General features: G+C 45.2%; 1 protein-coding gene across 1 annotated transcript in view; it reads left to right on the top strand.

The window, feature by feature from the left end:
- Positions 1-21,933, top strand: part of Usp30 (ubiquitin specific protease 30) — a 131,759-nt gene that overhangs the window by 31,118 nt on the left and 78,708 nt on the right. Inside the window, exon 2 of the mRNA XM_071693405.1 lies at positions 18,272-18,413. Within this exon, the coding sequence (XP_071549506.1) occupies positions 18,368-18,413 (46 nt within the window). The 5' untranslated portion in view covers positions 18,272-18,367. The remainder of the gene's footprint in view (positions 1-18,271; positions 18,414-21,933) is intronic.

The raw sequence follows: 21,933 nt of genomic DNA, 5'->3' as shown, positions 1-21,933 counted from the left end.
TCATGCCCACGATGCATCTACCACAGCGAAGACATGAGCACGTCATACTCTTTTGCCTGCACTCTCCGCACACAGACGCACTCGCATCACTACGCTTTATTGACCTCTGGTCCCGATCAGTGGACGTGGCTGGCATCCTGAGCGCTGCAGGAGCCTCATAAAGATAGAAGGGTCTCTTGGGGTATTCTGGCATCGTTTCTTCTGTCGGCTAAATAAGAATGTCGTTTGACGTCATACACACACTACGCGAGCGCGCGCGCATTTAACCTACGGTACGTCAACGTGACAATTTAAAAGAGAAGCTGTAAAAAGTTTAGTGGATTCGTTTCATTTACGGAAGCCCCCTTGACGTCTTATGGTTTATATCCTAGCCTATCTTTAGCAGCTGGCGCTCGACGCTCATGCAATCCCAAAACCTGACGAATGTTAGCGGGAAACGGCCGAAGTGTATAGACCCTGAACGCATGCCAGTGGTTCCCGGAAAACTACTAATATACCTTGGCCTCTCAACACGTCAATAAAGACGCGACAGCAGCGCTTATTATTGTTTTCCTCTACAGAATGTTACGTAGTGGCCATATGAGGCCTATGTGCAGTGTGGCCCTTCCTGTACAAGCAATGGGCGCGCGGAGTTTGCCGCTGAGTTTGCGCTAAATCCGACTGGGCCCTCAGCAGCTCTGTGCATCCTTGGTCGCCAGGCGACTTAGACAACCTCAGCATTTAATCTGCGTGAGCATCAAGGGGCGACGCCGTCTTCAGATCACATGTATAACTGGCTAGGCTATATGTAATCTCTCGCTCTGTCTCTCTATAATGCCGACTTAAAAGTCGTATTATGTATGCGTCTGTCTCCTTGTCTCTGAGTCATCTATTGATAGATTTCTCCCTGTTTATCTTTGTGTATCAACTCTCTCTCTCTCTCTCTCTCTCTCTCTCTCTCTCTCTCTCTCTCTCTCTCTCTCTCTCTCTCTCTCTCTCTCTCTCCATATTTACATACACCTCTGTCTGTATATCTGTGTATCGTACGTAATTATGTTCGCTTATATTATCTCTCTACCTGCATTTAAGTCAACTTTTCATCCTGTTGTTCAATTTTTTTTTTTTTTTTTATCCATCCATCATTCAATTACAAACAGGAACTCACACACACACACACACACACACACACACACACACACACGCGCGCGCGCGCGGGTTCCCGTGGTGTACTGGGTAGCGTCGTTGACCATGGTTCACCTACGGGCCCACCGATGTTCGAATTCTTTGGCGATGGGGCCGGTTCACCGTCAACCTATCTGTTCATCATATCCTTAGGGCTGGTCGATAAATGGATACCTGGCTTAGGGTGGCATACATATATATAAATGAATATATATATATATATATATATATATATATATATATATATATATATATATATATATATATATATATATATATATATATATCGAGTAAAGAGAATGGCACATCAATACAAGGTTAAGAGACGGGGCAACGCGAGTGTAAAACTCTCTCTCTCTCTCTCTCTCTCTCTCTCTCTCTCTCTCTCTCTCTCTCTCTCTCTCTCTCTCTCTCTCTCTCTCTCTCTCTCTCTCTCTCCCCCGTAACACACACACACACACACACACACACACACACACACACACACATTGTAATCCAACAGTAATCACAACAGAAGGACTAGCGTCACTACCCGCTCAATAACGGCCTCGCATTCCAGATAGCCTAGCCCTAAATATAGGCTTGGCGGAGGGCCCGCTTCCGCCGGGCTGGGGTTGGGCTGGGTCCGTGTGCGCTCCTTTACCCGCTAGGGCTCAACTGTGTCAAATTTGGTCATGCGTAAGGTATGAGGCGAGTCTTTCTGTTCCTCTACTCCTCCTCGTTATTAAATAAGGTATGAGGCGAGTCTTTGTGTTCCTCTACTCCTCCTCGTTATTAAATAAGGTATGAGGCGAGTCTTTGTGTTCCTCTACTCCTCCTCGTTATTAAATAAGGTATGAGGCGAGTCTTTGTGTTCCTCTACTCCTCCTCGTTATTAAATAAGGTATGAGGCGAGTCTTTGTGTTCCTCTACTCCTCCTCGTTATTAAATAAGGTATGAGGCGAGTCTTTGTGTTCCTCTACTCCTCCTCGTTATTAAATAAGGTATGAGGCGAGTCTTTGTGTTCCTCTACTCCTCCTCGTTATTAAATAAGGTATGAGGCGAGTCTTTGTGTTCCTCTACTCCTCCTCGTTATTAAATAAGGTATGAGGCGAGTCTTTGTGTTCCTCTTCTCCTCTTCTTCATTAAATAAGGTATGAGGTGAGTCTTTGTGTTCGTCTGTTCGTCTTCTCCTCTTCTTCATTAAATACACAGGTTTAAGGACATGGGATGAACCAGGCGAAGGAGGATTTGATTTGTAAACCTGTGTGTACGCCAGGGTGCATTTTATTTTAAGACTTGCTCTCCATTTCCCACGTTAGCTAAGTAGCGTCAGTACCAGAGAACTGAGCCTTCGAGGAAGGTTTGAAAGAAAAGGGTCCTCACTTGGCTGTCTCTGCTCTTACGTTTAGAAAGTGATGATACAGGAGGGGAGTATTTTCATGCTCTCCTCTCCTATCGCCTCCCCACCTCGTCAGTAACCCTGAGTGACATTTAGGGGATACTCAAGCAACAGTCTTTCTCCCTTATCCCCACGGATCACTAGGATATAAATAGGTTAGATTTGTAGTAAACAGCACTAGTGTACATAAGAACAGCGCCCATATAAATACTTATAAACGGAGATGAAAAGAAGACCGCCGGTACTTGAAGCTAGAAACCGGGGTAAAAGCAGTAAAATAACATTGTATGTGACAAAAAAAACGAGTGTAAACAACGAGTGTAAACACAGATACCCCTCTTGTTTATAGTTCGAAGCCAGGGAAACGGAAGACAATGTATATAGCTAAACGCAAGAGAAAAAGGAATTGATAAAGTCAAAAAGCAAGGGTATTCACAAGAAAGGTGCTTATGTACACAGTTTAGAAAAAGAAAAGTAAACAGTAAAAGCACCACTTGATACAAATAGAAATAAGGGGAAACAGAAAAACAGTGTACGAAGAAAACAAACTCAAAAACAATGGGAAAACACGGAAAATACACCAGACTTAGAACAAAGAAAACAAAGTTCGAGGCAAAGAAATTTTATGCAAGACATTAATGAATTATTTATTTATTATACTTTGTCGGTGTCTCCCGCGTTAGCGAGGTAGCGCAAGGAAACAGACGAAAGAATGGCCCAACCCACCCACATACACATGTATGTACATACACGTCCACACACGCACATATACATATACATCTCGACGTATACATATATATACACACAGACATATACATATATACACATGCACATGATTCATGCTTGCTGCCTTTATTTATTCCCGTCGCCACCCCCCACACATGAAATGGAAACCCCCTCCCCCGCATGTGCGCGAGGTAGCGCTAGGGAAAGACAACAAAGGCCACATCCGTTCACACTCAGTCTCTAGCTGTCATGTATAATGCACCGAAACCACAGCTCCCTTTCCACATCCAGGCCCCACAAAACTTTCCATGGTTTACCCCAGACGCTTCACATGCCCTGGTTCAGTCCGTTGACAGCACGTCGACCCCGATATAAAACATCGTTCCAATTCACTCTATTCCTTGCACGCCTTTCACCCTCCTGCATGTTCAGGCCCCGATCACTCAAAATCTTTTTCACTCCATCTTTCCACCTCCAATTGGGTCTCCCACTTCTCCTAGTTCTCTCCACCTCTGACACATATATCCTCTTTGTCAATCTTTTCTCATTCATTCTCTCCATGTGACCAAACCATTTCAAAACACCCTCTTCTGTTCTCTCAACCACACTCTTTTTATTACCACATATCTCTTACCCTTTCATTACTTACTCGATCAAACCACCTCACACTACATGTTGTCCTCAAACATCTCATTTCCAGCACATACACCTTCCTCCGCACAACTCTATCTATAGCCCACGCCTCGCAACCATATACATTGTTCGAACCACTATTCCTTCAAACATACCCATTTTTGCTTTCCAAGATAACGTTCTCGACTTCCATACATTTTTCAACGCTCCCATTATTATTTGATATATATATATATATATATATATATATATATATATATATATATATATATATATATATATATATATATATATATATATATATATATATATATTCAGATGAAATGCAGTGGTGTACAGTTAAAAGATCATGGAATAAACTTGAAACATCATGGTATACAGTCAGAACACCTTGTTACACACAGTAACAGCACCGGGCCAAACATAATGTAACCACCATGGCAGACGTAATCAAAGCACCAGTTGTATGTAGATATGATAGTAACACCGAAAACGAACGTCGACGCCAACTTGATTAGAAATTTACCAAGACGCACCATACACCATATCCTGAGGCACCATCCAAACACTGCCAGATCCTAAGCCTCTCAAAAACACCAGGGTAAGCATAGGATATTCTAAGAAACCTAGGAGAAAAACACCAGGGCAAGCATAGGAAATTCTAAGAAACCTAGGAGAAAAACACCAGGGCAAGCATAGGAAATTCTAAGAAACCTAGGAGAAAAACACCAGGGCAAGCATATGTTATTCTGGGATGCCTAGGAGGAGAAACACCAGGGCAAGCATATGTTATTCTAAGAAGCCAAGGAAAAACACACACAAACACTAGGATAAGCACAAGCTCCAGTTACAGTAATAAGAAAGTCGTAACCCATAAACTTCCTACATATTCGTTAACCCGGAGCCTTCATTTGTAAACATGGGCTCGGAGCCAAAGAGGGATTGAGTCCGGATTATTTTGGATGTTTTTTCTTTTTTGTGAAATATATTTGACGAGAGTGTGTGTGTCCGTGATTGCCATCACTCTTCCCTAAGCACAACGTGTACGACCCTTGAGCACGATGGTACGGCCTTTAAAAGGCACGACGACACGATCCCTCAGCACGATGGTGCATCCTTTGAGCACGACAGTGTGACCCCTCGAATACGGTCGGTACGACCCTAGAATACGACGTTACAGGTAGGGGTATGGCTTGGCTTTTGACCTGACCCATAAAGGCCATAAGGGTCACAGGACATGCCAGCCCAGTCATACCCAAAAGTCATACCGCTATGCTGAACGAGTCTGTCATCCCTCCGTTCTCTAGGATCATGTTGTGCTCAAGGGTTGCTTGATCATTTACCTGTCAGTATAACCATCCAAGAACACAGCGTATGTGATTACCATTTGTAGTACTTGCTCATTCTGATGTTTATTTTCATCATCTCACTCGTCCCTAAAGATGAGGTGGAAAGCTCCGCTCTGGAGGGTGTGGTGAGGAGTCGTGAAAGGATGAGGTGGAAAGCTCCGCTCTGGAGGGTGTAGTGAGGAGTCGTGAGAGGATGAGGTGGAAAGCTCCGCTCTGGAGGGTGCGGTGAGGAGTCGTGAAAGGATGAGGTGGAAAGCTCCGCTCTGGAGGGTGTGGTGAGGAGTCGTGAAAGGATGAGGTGGAAAGCTCCGCTCTGGAGTTTGTGGTGAGGAGTCGTGAAAGGATGGAATGTTTGTGTACGATAAAGTGAATTTGATAGCTTATTATTATTATTATTATTATTATTATTATTATTATTATTATTATTATTATTATTTAGTGAAGATGTATCTGAAACTTCACCTTTGACTTGACCCATAAGTGTCAGGCCGAGGGCGATAGGGCAATAGCGATGCGTTTGTCGGGAGCAAACTTTTCGTACTGTATTCTTTCGCGAATGTTGGAGCATCTAGTTAGAACCTGCACTGCCGAACTAGAATTAGATGGTCGTTTAAATGCCTTGTATCATCATTCACCCAACGGTAGACGACAGTTTCAACCGATCCTAACCTAACTTCTGCCAGCTATCTTCCCCTGAACTGCTTCAGAAACTACGAAGCTCCGAGTTCTAGTCGAATCTCCTGCCCAAACGAATGAGACAGACTTATTTATACACAGTATCTGTCAGATATATCTGTCTCCTCGTCTTTGGCAGATTTCATTTCTTATGTTAGCAGGAATATATCAGGTGGGTACAGCCTATGATATATGACATAATCCATTTGTTTGTTTCCGTAAATACGCGTCAAGAAATTCTGAAGGAAATCGTCGCCGAACTCTGCTCCATAAAGTAGGGCCAGATGATTTAGAGTCTGTCATTGTTAATTAACTTAGTCGCCGGAGAGACGGTTTTCATATCATGAAGTATTTGAATAAAACAAACTTCATATAATCCTAGTTTATCTGTATTTATTCATATAGTTGTTTTCATTTCACGATTCCATCTCAGAGCAGAGCTGAATTTTCCTTCGCGGGTTTTTCAAGGTCGAGTTTGCACTTCGAGGGTCAGCTTCGCTCTTCGGTGTCGTTCGACATCGCACCATGGCCACCAGAGCTCCGTGCACCCTCCTCCCTGCACGTTGACATCCATGCGTACGCGTCAACACTGACGTACACAAGCGTTAACTCGATAGGTCCAGTACATGCGATTGGCTGCTGTTTTGGCTATGAATAGCTTGGCGGGGAAAGCATGAATCCTTACTGTTCATTTTTGACGTAAGAAATATTAATCCAAGGAATAGTAAGGCAATATATATATATATGTATATGTTTTTTTTTCATACTGTTTGCCATTTCCCGTGTTAGCGAGGTAGCGTTAAGAACAGAGGACTGAGCTTTTGAGGGAAATCCTCACTTAGCCCCCTTCTCTGTTCCTTCTTTTGGAAAATTAAAAGTGAGAGGGGAGGATTTCCAGCCTTCCGCTCCCTCCCCTTTTAGTCGCCTTCTACGACACGCAGGGAACACGTGGGAAGTATTCTTTCTCCCCTATCCCAGGGATTATATAATATAAGGGGATAGGGGTCAAAGAATACTTCCCACGTATTCCCTGCGTGTCGTAAAAGGCGACTAAAAGGGGAGGGAGCGGGGGGCTGGAAATCCTCCCCTCTCGTTTTTTTTTTTAATTTTCCAAAAGAAGGAACAGAGAATTGGGCCAGGTGAGGGTATTCCCTCAAAGGCCCAGTCCTCTGTTCTTAACGCTACCTCGCTAATGCGGGAAATGGCGAACAGTTTGAAAGAAAGAAAAGATATATATATATATATATATATATATATATATATATATATATATATATATATATATATATATATATATATATATGTATGTGTGTGTGTGTGTGTGTGTGTTTATACATGCTCACCGTTTTCCGCGTGAGCAAGGTAGCTTCAAGAACCGATGACAGAGCCCAGGAGTGAAAATTCCTCACTTGGCTACTTGATCTGTTCCTTCTTTTGGAAAGTAATACAGTACGGGAACATTTCCAGCCACCCGCTCCCGGCCCTCTTCGTCGCTTTCTACGACACGCAGAGAATACGGGATTTGCCAGGGCTTTTGGTGGGACGACCCAGACGCGTTCCCATCATCCTATTATATTCGACCGCTTTCCTCCAACATGCATATATGTATTGCGCATCATTCCCTCCTCCCCTCCCATCGGAACTGTCGTTGTGTGGACCAGTGGGACTTCAGTGCACCTAGACTGGGATACGAGAGGAAGTTCTGCAACCTGCAAACTGTTTAATGGTATCATGGAAAGGGTATTATGTCAGGCGATCCTTTCAGGATATACGGTGTTTGAATGAGAAGTCTCTCTCTCTCTCTCTCTCTCTCTCTCTCTCTCTCTCTCTCTCTCTCTCTCTCTCTCTCTCTCCGGGGACACCTCCCCCTGGGGGGTTCACATGTCACGAACCTGTTAGCGTCACGTGTTTGGTCACGGCTGGCGCCTCGTTGCGTGTTCTCGTGTGTGGTTCCTCTTACGTTGAGTCGGTGTGTGTGTGTGTGTGTGTGTGTGTGTGTGTGTGTGTGCCATACCTGACGGCACAGCCTCGTCACCAGTACTTACTTGCATATGTCAGTGTTTGTACGTAAGCCTGTCTGTTGGTCTGTCCTCTTCTATCCCATCAGTTTTCTTTTCTTTCTTCGTTTTTCTTTCTTCTCTGCATCCTTCCTCTCCACTCTTCCTTCTCCTCTCTGCCCTTCTTCATCCCCCTACCTTTCTTCTAATCGACCAGGAACGCGAGACACCACTGAACATTACCATTGATCACAGTTGCTCGTGTTTCCTACACTCACACCAGTCTTCCCATTTTCCCTTTTTCCCACCAGTTCTGACTCTTAAACTAATCGTTTTTTCTTAGACCCAGGTGACCGGCCCCTTTCCTTACCGTTTTTGTACCCATAACCCAACAAGATGAGAATCGTAACTTCCTACAAAAGTTATGCGCGATGTGATTTACCCATGGAGGGTGCGAGCGCGAAACATATACAGTATATACGTGTTTTTTTCAGTATCAGTCAACCTGCAGGAGAAGAGGCGACTCCTCCAACAGAAAAAAGGTGTTAACCTTGGTTGCTACAACTACAACACATATTAGCCCCTCCTCCTCCTCCTCCTCCTCCTGTCGAGGCCATAAGTCTCATTGCTCTGAATGACTGCACAAAACGTAAGGGTTTTGATCGCTCTGCGCCTGTGAACGGCGCATGAACCCATATGACAACACCCTCTACTGCAGCAGTAAGAGGACAGGTTGCCTTCCGAAGTACCTGAAAGAAGCGATATTCATCTGTCTGGCCGTTGAGCGATCTTTTTATGATTGTATCCCCTCCCGCTTGACTTCGATCCTGACTGACAACGAGACTCTCCTCGGTTCAGTGCGCGCATCGCTCGTCCCTCGCGATGTACACCATCCTGTGGCCAGCCGTCATGTGGGCCGCTGCGTGATTGGGGGTGTCATGTGTGAGGTCTGTGGTTGCTTGCCTCGTGCCGGAGAGTCTTGGGAGGTGGTGGTTGTGGTGGCTCTCCACGCCAAGTGTGCTTGTTGCTTGCAGATGTACAGGGATAATGCTGTTGGTGTGAAGGTATACACAGTGAAATTTACCAGTACACACGCGACGCGCGCGCGTGGTCCAAGAGCGGCCCCACGAGTGTAAAACTCCCTCCCCGCTGGCCAGGAGATGGGGCGGCCCCACGAATGTAAAACTCCCTCCCTGCTGGCCAAGAGATGGGGCGGCACCACGAATGTAAAACTCCCTCCCCGTGGGCCAGGAGATGGGGCGGCCCCACGAATGTAAAACTCCCTCCCTGCTGGCCAAGAGATGGGGCGGCACCACGAATGTAAAACTCCCTCCCCATGGGCCAGGAGATGGGGCGGCCCCACGAATGTAAAACTCCCTCCCTGCTGGCCAAGAGATGGGTCGGCACCACGAATGTAAAACTCCCTCCCCGTGGGCCAGGAGATGGGGCGGCACCACGAATGTAAAGTTCCCTCCCCTACTGTACAAATAGGTAATCACACACACAGACACACACACACACACACACACACACACACACACACACACACACACACACACACACACACACACAAATGATTGGGCCTCAGGCAGATGGTTATCATTACCACAATAAGTTCATTAGTGAGCTCTTCACCAAGGTCAGGAGTAATTGCCTTGGCCCAGGAGCTACGTGGTGCTAGGAGCTGCATGGAGCCAGGAGTTGCATTAAGCTAGGTGCTATGTTGAGGTAGGAACTTAATTCAGCCAGGAGCTGCGTTAAGCCAGGGGCTGTGTTGAGCTAGGAGCTACGTGGAGGCAGGAGCTGTGTTGAGCTAGGAGCTACGTGGAGGCAGGAGCTGTGTTGAGCTAGGAGCTACGTGGAGGCAGGAGCTGTGTTGAGCTAGAAGCTGCGTTGAGCCAGGAGCTGTGTTGAGCTAGGAGTTGTTTTGAGCTAGGAGCTACGTGGAGGCAAGAGCAGTGTTGAGCTAGGAGCTGTGTTGAGTTAGGAGCTGCGTTGAGCTAGGAGCTGTGGTGAGCTAGGAGCTATGGTGAGCCAGGAGCTGCTAGGAACCGCCTGTAGTTTTCCTCTGACCTTAGACTATGTAGGCGGGGATGGTACACTCTGGGTGTGCGGTGATACAATACAGGCTGATTGGTAAATACAATAGTGTGGGGATAATGATACAGCAGTTATGATGGACATACAGTGATAGCGTTACAGGAGTTCGGGTAGCGATGCTGTATGGTCCACTGTAACTCAGTCTTTATGGAGATGATCTTAGTACTTAGAACGGATGCAGTAAGGATAATGATACGGTGATAAGGATAATGACTGTAATGATACGGTGGTAAGGATAATGACTGTAATTGAGTTATACAGTAATTAGGATAATTATACGGTTGTGATGGTGTTGTGGGTGTGTAATCTTTTTTATCTCATTCATTCGTGAATAGCTCAGAGCCCCCTTGCCAAAGGCTGCTGTAGTTCCAAGGCTGCGCTGTTTGCAGTAGCGGGGAAATGTGAACTCCTTCGGAGTGAGAAGTTTTTCTCCGGGACTGTACTCCTCATGATACAGCCTCGCCAAAGGTGGCTTTTCACTCGCACTGTAACCTGATGTAGGCGGAGTGCAGTAACACCAACTCAGCAGTTAAGGACGTTGTTACACTAATTTGGGTGGTTATGTAGTTAAGAGGGTAGTGATGCAGTAGGGAGGGTAGTGATGCAGTAGGGAGGGTAGTGATACAGTAGGGAGGGTAGTGATGCAGTAGGGAGGGTAGTGATACAGTAGGGAGGGTAGTGATACAGTAGGGAGGGTAGTGATGCAGTAGGGAGGGTAGTGATACAGTAGGGAGGGTAGTGATGCAGTAGGGAGGGTAGTGATACAGTAGGGAGGGTAGTGATGCAGTAGGGAGGGTAGTGATACAGTAGGGAGGGTAGTGATGCAGTAGGGAGGGTAGTGATACAGTAGGGTGGGTAGTGATACAGTAGGGAGGGTAGTGATGCAGTAGGGAGGGTAATGATACAGTAGGGAGGGTAATGATACAGTAGGGAGGGTAGTGATACAGTAGGGAGGGTAATGATACAGTAGGGAGGGTAGTGATACAGTAGGGAGGGTAATGATACAGTAGGGAGGGTAGTGATACAGTAGGGAGGGTAGTGATACAGTAGGGAGGGTAGTGATACAGTAGGGAGGGTAGTGATACAGTAGGGAGGGTAATGATACAGTAGGGAGGGTAGTGATACAGTAGGGAGGGTAGTGATACAGTAGGGAGGGTAATGATACAGTAGGGAGGGTAGTGATACAGTAGGGAGGGTAGTGATACAGTAGGGAGGGTAGTGATACAGTAGGGAGGGTAGTGATACAGTAGGGAGGGTAGTGATACAGTAGGGAGGGTAGTGATACAGTAGGGAGGGTAGTGATACAGTAGGGAGGGTAGTGATACAGTAGGGAGGGTAGTGATACAGTAGGGAGGGTAGTGATGCAGTAGGGAGGGTAGTGATACAGTAGGGAGGGTAGTGATACAGTAGGGAGGGTAGTGATACAGTAGGGAGGGTAGTGATACAGTAGGGAGGGTAGTGATACAGTAGGGAGGGTAGTGATACAGTAGGGAGGGTAGTGATACAGTAGGGAGGGTAGTGATACAGTAGGGTGGGTAGTGATGCAGTAGGGAGGGTAGTGATACAGTAGGGAGGGTAATGATACAGTAGGGAGGGTAGTGATACAGTAGGGAGGGTAATGATACAGTAGGGAGGGAGGTAAGTCTGTTGCTGAGGTCCTGGAGACCGGCTTGAGAAGGGTTGCCAAGAAGTTTGGTGATGCGTCTGTTGCCGAGGTGTGTGTGTGTGTGTGTGTGTGTGTGTGTGGGGCTGGTGTGAGAGGTTTGCCAGGTGATGGGGAAGACCCCACGCGTGACACCCTATCCCCCCAACCCAACCCTCTCTCTCTCTCTCTCTCTCTCTCTCTCTCTCTCTCTCTCTCTCTCTCTCTCTCTCTCTCTCTCTCTCTCTCTCTCTCTCCAACCCCCTCCGGCCGCTCCCACGCCTCTGGGAGCACCTGCAGCCACCGGTTCATCTGCTCCAATCTTAGCCTCGCTCCCCAGTAACAGCGTGCACACGGGGGGGCCTACATATGGGGAGGACAGATGACAGGAGACCTGATGCTCTATAACGAGGTGAAGGCTCCTTCCCCACCCACCCACAACCACTCCTGCCGACACATCAGACGACAGGAAAGGTCGCTGGGCCAAGACTTCAGAGATATTGATCACCTGGGCTATACCCCCGAATCAAGATTGATAACATCGACTTATGTCAACATCCTTTTCATATTTTTCCCCCTCCTCCAGAGGAACGGCTTAAGTCCTTCCTTCTTGAGGCCATCCTACGGTTGAAAGTAAAAAGGAAGTTTTTTTTTTCTTCTTTCTGTTCCATTCATCCTTTTCTACAAACTTCCGAAATTAGTACACTCTTTCTACGTGGCATATGATGGTGTTCCTTCGTAGCGTGTCATCGTGCCCGGCTAATGAGCCGGAGGTGCTGGTGGTTGTAGGTAGGGAGGAGCCTTCTGCTTTATTCTCCAGTCTCTGCCTACGACACGTAAGGGATGAAGGCTTACTATTACTGCTCTACAGAAAGATAACCACGTCATAAACCATCGGGTCTTCTGTCATCTGTCCTCTCCATGTAGGCCCCCCATGTGCACGCTGTTACTGGGGAGCCAGGCCAAGATTGGAGCAGATGACCCGGTGGCTGCAGGTGCTCCCAGAAGCGTGGGAGCGGCCGGGAAGAACGCAAGAAGGTGGTGGAGGGGAGGGATGGAATGGAGGGAAGGAAATGAAAGATTAAGGAGAGAATTGAGGATGAAGGAGAACAGGGGAGTGCACGAGAGTACGTGCTAACACTGTGTAGAAGAAGCAGTCAACAGAAGACCTGGTCGTCTGTGATGAGCTTTTCGAGTTCTCTTTTCATTCTTATTATAGTGACCCACATAACGGCCCAGTATATACCCCAGTTAAAAGCACTCTCAAGCTAAAGGGAGTAAATGGAGGGGAAAAAATGTGGAAATTGATGAAGGGGGTCCGCAGGTGTTTGCAGACCTGAGTTCTTAAGGGTAGAAACGGCCACAGAAAGAGGGAGGGAAATGAAGGGAGGAAGAGGAGTTCCAGAGCTCAGCAGGTCAGGGAGGGAGGAAGCGCCACAACGGTCAGTCGTTCGACGAGTCTGCCTGTAGTCGTCACTTAAGTTCTTAATCCACGTAGATGGAGACGGGATTAATCAAGTGCAGGGAGTACATGAGAGCAAGAGGAGAGAGAGAGAGAGAGAGAGAGAGAGAGAGAGAGAGAGAGAGAGAGAGAGAGAGAGAGAGAGAGAGAGAGAGGACGAGCGGTTCACTTAGCGGGTACACGTGGTACATACTGCACACGTGACCAGCACTTGTATGCGGGTGGAAGGCGGCTGGAGAGACACGTGGGAACTGCATGGGAAAGACAGACAACAGAAGAGCTGAACGGTCTAGAGAGAGAGAGAGGTTATCTGCCAGAGGACACCACATAGCAACCTATATTGCCATTCTATGTAGGTGGAGACAGGATGTTAAAACGAGAGGTTCCTCTCCACTTACCACCACTCCGTCCGGCTCACCAACCGGCAGGGAAATAGCTGTAAAGGAGCACCATGTATGTATATATATATATATATATATATATATATATATATATATATATATATATATATATTGCCCTTTACCAGCTTATTCCCAGGTGATTGATATCCATAAAGTATTTGTCAGGCCGGATTTTAAACTGCATTTATATGTCCTTGCCCTGTCCTAATCTGATGGTGGTTTGATCCAGTGTTCTGCAACTCTGCTACTAAAAGACAGTTTTGTTTGTGTATGCGTTATATCTTTAACTTCGCACTTCATGTGATGGAAGTAGGGACCTGCAGAAGTAAACGATAATGATGATGTTGATTAGTATTTATTCTCTGACACCACTTTTCCTTCCCGTGTTTAAGAATGGAGTACTTCCTAATACAGAGATCATCTGACTTTTGCTGACATATAGCATCGAAGGGATAATGATAACAGTGATAGTAAGCAGTTTACTGAATTAACTGTGAAACATTGATGATAATGTGCAAAGGAAAAAATATGGTAATAGCATTATAGAAATAGAGGAGTAGGTTAAACGGACAGGTTTACAACTATCATTGATAAGGGGGTTGGGATGGAGCTCGGACGAGTTCGATGCGGTTGCGCTGCCGAAGAACTGAAACTCCGGCGAAGCTGATTCGGCAGCTTCTGTCAGAGAGAGAGAGAAGAGAGAGAGAGAGAGAGAGAGAGAGAGAGAGAGAGAGAGAGAGAGAGAGAGAGATCGGGGCTGATCCTGCATCTTTTATTTTTTTTTTTTCTAAAGCCATTGTTGTGTAATGGATAAGGAGGAAGACCTTTTGGGAAGAATGAAAACTGATGTCTCTTCAGGAGCAGGGAGGCCAAGTGTCCTTGGTCAACGAAGAATATTATAGATCTGAGCGATGGTGCGGACTCGGTCACCTACAGGAGCTGAGACCCCTTAGTGAGGCAGTAGATGGTAGGACTGAACAGCCTGCATGGGGGGCTGAGACCTCAGCGGAGTTGGAAGTCTGGTGGACTGAACAGCCTGCAGGGGAGGGACTGAGACCTCGTGTAAGACAGTAGTGGGTGGAGATCGCAGTTGCACGTTTGGTGGACTGAACAACCCGCAGGGGTGACTGGGACCTAGAGAGAGACAGGATTAGCTGCGAGGCTGACGTGCACGGATACGGTCTTGGTTTGGGTTCAAAGAGACATTGTTTGGCGGTGGTCCAGCTTCAAGTTAAGGTAGTTCTAGAGGGCGACGTAGTCGTCGGAAGAGCCGCTGCCGTTATTGTCAGCGCTCAGGCCATGGTATATGTTGCCAGCACGCACGTGTGTGTGTGTGTGTGAGAATATGGAGCGTATATGGGCAGGAAGCGATGCAGCAACGAGTGGCGTGTGTGGAACAGTGATAACAGAGGAGGAAACATAAAGGAATTTTGAAATCTCTGCTCGTGGCAGATCTTAACGTTGTCTTTCAAATGTTTGTGTTTGTGTGTTCAGATGTGTGTGTGGGGTATGTACTTATTTTTTTCATTGTGGGCTCCTCTGTCCTAATGTTCGTTGTTGAAGATTTCATTCATTCGTTCGTACGTGTAGCAGTTTATTTGTTTTTTCTTTGTTTTTGCTCTCTATGTGTCATTCTTCACTGAATATTAATCTTTGTTGCATGTGTGTTTGTCTGTGTGAAGGGTCTTGTCTGTATATGCTTGAGTGCTTGCTCTTCTGCTGTTTATGATTGCGACTTCAATCACTTTTGTGTTCATTCATGTGTACATTTGTTTGCTTGTTCCCCTATTCTAGTATTTAGCTAGTGTTCTTTCTTTCATGTTTTGCTATTTGTGTTTGTTTTTCCTTGTGTTCTTGTGTTTTCATAATCGTTTCTTTGTGGTCTTATCTGTAAACTTGTTCGTTTACTTCCATAGCTCTTTTGTTTGTTCTAATTTCATGTGGATGTAGATTGTTTTTCTTTACGTTGGAGGCGCCAGTCACGGAGAAAACTCCACATCAAGTCAATTTTTCTGTGGGTGTAATGTGTAGTGTATTGTTTATCTTTCTCATGTATTCTGTTTTTGGGGGGTTCCTCTCTTCAGACATCTCATGAGTCTTGTGGTGACTTGTTTTTGTTTGTTCCCATATGTTCCGTCTTTAAGCGTCAGTTATATTAACAAATACCTCTTCAGACACTGACGCTTTTACATTCGCTGTTTATTCTCATACCTAGTTCGGTTCATTCAGCTTTCTGTCAAAACAGAAGTTTCTTAAATCTCTTTTTAAAATGCCTACACATAAGCTACCCATTAACGAAATTATATTCTCGACCGAATTTTCGAAGTAAAGTCGTAGCCATGATCGATACGTAAGTGAGACTTTGATGTTATAACTCGTTTGTTGGTGTACCTCCAAGTGATTACATATTTCTGCATCGCCAAGCTGACACAGGCGAATCTTATGAAATCGTCGTAAGCAAGTCTTCTCTATTTCTTCGCCTCTCGAGCGTAGGCATCTCAACAGCTGCTGTCGTTTCCCTGCAACACGTAGCCATGTTTCACGTACAGTTTTTGCCACCCTCCGTTGGACCTTCTCCAGCAGCTCTATAGCCTCCTGGCTTACCCTCGTCTGTTGGCGCGTACGCAATGTTTTCGTTTTCTCTGGATGGGAAAGGTTGATTTTCTGAATAATTGATTTACTTACTGATTCTTCTTGGCCAGTGACCTTCAGAGTACGTTAGTTTCACGATTGTCTCCCGTGGCCAGGTTATTCCTGGCTAGCGTGTGGGGTTGTAGGGTATTTGGCACACTGCCACGTACAGTCGAAGTACTTTTGCCTGTTTCATTGTTATGAGTTCGTCGTTATTGTAACGACTATAGTTGTTCTTAAGGCGAAAACTGTTGCAAGGAATAGATTATTTTTTTTTTATTTACCCCTTGAGATCGACAGTTACGACCCTTGGGAATGAGTACCTACGACTTACCCCCTTATGGCCAAGTTACGGTAAGCTAGGCTCTTACGGTCATGTCCAAGAGATTAAACAGTTCGAAAGTGTAAGGGTAAAAACCAAAATTAGCATCAATTCTGGACGAGGAAGTTGGGAAAAATTTTGTATATTGAAAATTTATAGTTTCGTGCTCTTCGCCTTTTTAGGAGGGAGACGTATCTGGCTTTAGCCATTCCTTCCCAGTGGCAGAGGTGGTTTTAGGGTTGTTGGAGCTGAGGGCAACAGATTCATGATATGTCGTATTAAGAGGACTAAGAGTGATATATGTACAAGTCGAACTTTCTTTTTTACTTTGATTTCACTTCGCCCTATCAATAAAACTTACTGTTAAACCTAATGCGTTTGATTATGCATATGATACCAAAATTTAGGTGCCCTTAAAGTGGTTGTCCAATTTATCCTCCCTTATGGCAGCTGCTGAAGAGGGTCCGAAAGTTACTCGGTTCCCGGTCCTCCACTTGGCCCACGGATCAGTTTTAGAACTTCGAGTAAGGATAGCCCCACTAGGCTGCACTCGATTGGGCTAGGCTGGTATAAGATGGAATTGGGATCGGCTAGGCTAGATATTGGGTCATGTTACCCTTCCCTTACCGGCTTTTGGAACTCGAGGTGGTACGAAGTCTAGGGGTAAACCCAGAGGACACTCACAGTACCTCCGACCCTCATCATGCATACCCTTGAATTAAATCGGGAACTTAGAATGTAATCGTTTCTCAAATCGTCAAGCGAAATCTACAAGTGTACCAAGGGATTTATTATTATCATCATCATCATCATCAGGTGTGTATTGGAAAAAGAATTATCATGATTGATATCGGGTAATTGCGACTGGATTCTGGGAAAGAAATTGGTCAGGTAAAGCTAAGGTTTATAATCGGGGACTTTAACATGTAAATCGAAGAGATGTATATGGATTTGGATTGCTAGGTTTTTATGCAGTGGCGTGAATGTAACCGGATTAAACGCAGAGAGAGAGAGAGAGAGAGAGAGAGAGAGAGAGAGAGAGAGAGAGAGAGAGAGAGAGAGATAAGGGATTAACAATGATCACCCTCCCATCACGGCGCAGAACGAAGACGCGAGCGGGACTGGGCTAAACAGGAGGGCTGCAATGTCTATATTCCACGGCGGTACCTTATTTCCGGGTACAGTATCTCTCTCTCTCTCTCTCTCTCTCTCTCTCTCTCTCTCTCTCTCTCTCTCTCTCTCTCTCTCTCTCTAAGCATTTCATTGGTCATTATTCTTGACGAGAGGTGTGTGTGAATATCATACGTTCCGTTTAAGAGACTCGGGGCGAGTAATTTTTCAAGGGACCCGTCCATATCGATTTAGTATTGGAAATTCGAATGTTCACTTCAGAAACCTCAGACTTGCAAAATAAGAAGATATAGATAAAGGCCAATGGAAGTGCAAAGTTCTTTGAGTTATGCTCTTTATAATGCATGTAAGTGACATAAGATATACTTTCAGAGAAAAGACAAGAATAACTTTTAACAGTCAATTTATTTTTTTTGAGTCATTTAATCTTCATTAGAGATACGTAATCTGTATATCAGTTAAAAGACTGAAAGCAATTTGTCAGTATGCCAGAAAGAGAAAGATTACTGTAATTATCATTTTCTCTCTTTTTTTTTTACAGTAATTTGGAGATCCCTAAGTAACAGGGACCCCGTTAGTGCGTTGCACCGACGTTATATTATAGGCCTGTGGTCCCTACGTTATTTTTTGATCACGTGATGTTATGTTCCCCCCCAACAGAACGATACGCCAGTATGAACGTTGACTCGAGCAACGCGGTTGTCGCACAGACGGAGAAACTTGCTGCTTCTGTTCCTGACATCCAGCAAATCGCTCATGGCTACCGCACCGCTTGAAAATTACCCGGGCTGTGCTGACTCAGGTAAGTGGCTGTAATATATATATATATATATATATATATATATATATATATATATATATATATATATATATATATATATTTATATATATATATATATATATATATATATATATATATATATATATATATATATATATATATATATATATATATATGGAGTGAAAAAGATTTTGTGTGATCGGGGCCTGAACATGCAGGAGGGTGAAAGGAGGGCAAGGAATAGAGTGAATTGGAGCGATGTGGTATACCGGGGTTGACGTGCTGTCAGTGGATTGAATCAAGGCATGTGAAGCGTCTGGGGTAAACCATGGAAAGCTGTGTAGGTATGTATATTTGCGTGTGTGGACGTATGTATATACATGTGTATGGGGGGGGGGGGGGCATTTCTTTCGTCTGTTTCCTTGCGCTACCTCGCAAACGCGGGAGACAGCGACAAAGTATAATAAAAAAAATAATATATATATATATATATATATATATATATATATATATATATATATATATATATATATACCTTTAGATACAATTGTTTTTCTTTTTTTTTTTTAGGCTTCTAAGCACAACGATACGATCCAAAAGCATGACGGTACGATCTTGAAACACGACGGCACGGTCCCTCAGCACGGTGGCACCATCCGTAAACATGACGGTACGATCCTTGAGCACGCCGGGACGTCATCCTTAGATATGAGTGAATGCCCGGCCTTTGGGCTAAAACTTACGGATCGGGGTCAAAGACACCGCTTGGGCGCCGTGTACCGTCGTGCTCATACATAGATTGCACGTTCCCTTCGTGTTCGAGAATCGCACCAGCGAAATCAGGGTAGTTGACCACCCAGCGCTGGGTCTCCGTAGACCTGCGTGTAACAGCACCGTATTAGGCCATTCTAGTGGACGATGGCAGGGCTTAGGACGAGAGAGTAAGGCCACTGTAGCACGTCTGTATATACGCCTTCCAAGTTGGCAGTAGTCGGCTGTATACAGAAATATAAACATGAACCCTGGGCAAGATTAGATTAGAAATAGTATGCAGTGTTTAGGCGTCGTAGTCTGTCCTTGCATCTCTCTCTTTCCCGGCCTAAAACGCGGAGCCTTGGGTGAAGTTCCTTCTTCTTCGTCGTACGTGATTAGTGTGAGCTTTCGGTGTATGTTGTTTCCTTGGTATGTTTTATCAGGCACCATGATTTTGTGCAATCTTGACGGCATGTTCTCATATCCACAGGATCGTGGATTAGCGTTTATATTTTACCACACGTGCTCCCTCGTGGTTGTGACCAGTGCGTGCAGTGTTGCACACCGTCTGTAGGTAGTCTGTAGGTAGCTGTTACTCACAGGAGTTCATAGGTGGCATATAAGGCTAACATTTCTAACGCTTTAGTGGTGAACTTCACAGGGTTGTGATCCAAGACTTCTAAGCTGAATGTTAACATGTTACATCAGTGACGGACCTTGGTACTATATTTCGTATTATGCAGCATTAGTTTTTTACCTTGACCTGGAGGTGAGGTGAGTGGGATTCGGGTAGTCATATGATACAGGATCTTGATCAAATGTAGTCTTGCCCTCGCCAGGTGGCTGTCAGAGTCCGTGCGACAAGATTGTTGTGTGCAACTCTCTCGGTAATGTTGTTTACAGTCAGAATTCTTGAAGATAGTGTGTGGAGCAGTACTCCACAGCTCTTTTGTTCCTGTATCCGATTTGCCTTTCTCTTTACGCCGCTGGGTCACTCTTCTCCGTACTTCGTTTATTGACTTGTTGATGTTTGTGAAGCCTAGTTACCTCTATACTGTACGAGGGAATACGCGCGACTCGACTGCACCTTCTTACTGGAGGAGGAATATCTGCTGTGTAACTTGCGAATGGTAGTAGCGTTTGCGACAGGACGCGCTCGCTACCTTGTGAAAAGCCCACCTCATCTTGGATAATTTGGTGACTTGGATCACTCGATGGTTACTGGTTAAAGGACATTTTTACATTGATCTCTGGATAACTTCTGGCATGTCTGACACGCCGTCAGTTCGTAAGTCGTTCGTCCACAGTTTGTCGAGGGCTTTGCGTATATCCCTTTGTGTCATCGTGGGGTTCTGTACTTCGGCCTCCGTTGGCTGCCACTGGCAGCGATCGAGATGGCGGAGGCGATGATGATGCTCCTTACGCCTCGAAAACCGTCGTCGCTGATGATGGTTGCAGAGGTTGTTGTCCTTCCTCCATACGTTAGCGTAATGTGAAAGTTTAGATCACTTTTTCTTTTCGTAGTATTTTCCTCTGGCACTTATAAAAAACGGGAAATAGTTCGGTCTTATAACAACGGGGAAATAGTTCGATAGTTCTTTGGGGGGCGATATTACGACATGCCTGGTGTTGAGACGAAATGTTACCCTGTGGCCTCCTCGAATCTCGTGGAGATCACTGTGTTGATGAGAGTAGTGTAGATAATGAAACGGTAGAGTCCAGTCCCTTTCCCTTTGTAGTGACATGCTGTTTTCTGTGCTGGCGCTGTCGTTTTCCTCTTCTTTAGGATGGCTGTCCGTATCGCTGGTGTGAAGGTTTTCACTGAGATTCGGCTGTCAAGGTAGAATCGAATTACGTCAATAAATGTGAGTGTGGAATGTTTCTTTGCCTATTGTGGGTCAAGCCAGTCCAGAACTTCTTTCGAAGTCCCGTTTTCTTTGGATGTGACTGCGAACACAGACTTACTTGTTTTTCCAGTGTTCGTATACACCATCTCTCAGCCAACATCTTTTATTTATTATTTCTGACTTGCAGGTGATTAATTTTTCCACGGGTGTTTCCCTGTAGCCGTTCACCTGCTTTCAAGAATACTTTTTTGAGACTTCATATCTATGCCAGGCCGTTGATATATATATATTTTCCAATGTTTATATCGTTCCGTTTTTGCCCCATCCATTAGCGTCTGCTGGAGGTATTCACACTCTCGATTTAGGGCAGAGTTTCACGACTTTAGTGTCATCGTTGGCTGATAGGTTAGCGAAAAGGTGTTTAACATCTCATATTTTCCTCGTTGAGAGGCGGGTGGGTTTTGTACCTGGTGGTGGGGGCGACTGTTGACTTATTTCTTCTGTTGTCCACGGCGTTGTCTAGTACCTTTATCTGTTTCCTCTGTTCTCTCCTTCCAGGCCTGTACGAGTGAGTTCAGGGATTGTGATTCCTCTAAATTGGTCCCACTTTGCTCGTTTGTTGGGTCGTTGCGTCCCATGAACAAGGACTTATGTGTTTGGTATATATATATATATATATATATATATATATATATATATATATATATATATATATATATGTAAAAGCTACCAGTACTTTAGCCTCATCTTCCACCCTTCAACACCCCATCATTTTTAGTTCCACGTACCTAAAGCACTCCGCTTTCTACAGGTTCTCCCCATTTGGTCTCGCACTCAAACCGTTTTGTCTCAGTCCCCACTACCGCACCCCATAACTTTATTCACATTTATTTTTTAAAACTCCTTCTCATATTCGTTCCTCCTAGGCTGTGCCACCAGCA

The sequence above is a fragment of the Panulirus ornatus genome, chromosome 55, assembly GCF_036320965.1.
Source record: "Panulirus ornatus isolate Po-2019 chromosome 55, ASM3632096v1, whole genome shotgun sequence".
In the NCBI taxonomy this organism is placed as follows: Eukaryota; Metazoa; Arthropoda; class Malacostraca; order Decapoda; family Palinuridae; genus Panulirus; species Panulirus ornatus.
The sequence above is the reverse complement of the archived record's forward strand: the minus strand, read 5'-3'. Positions and strand labels throughout refer to the sequence as shown.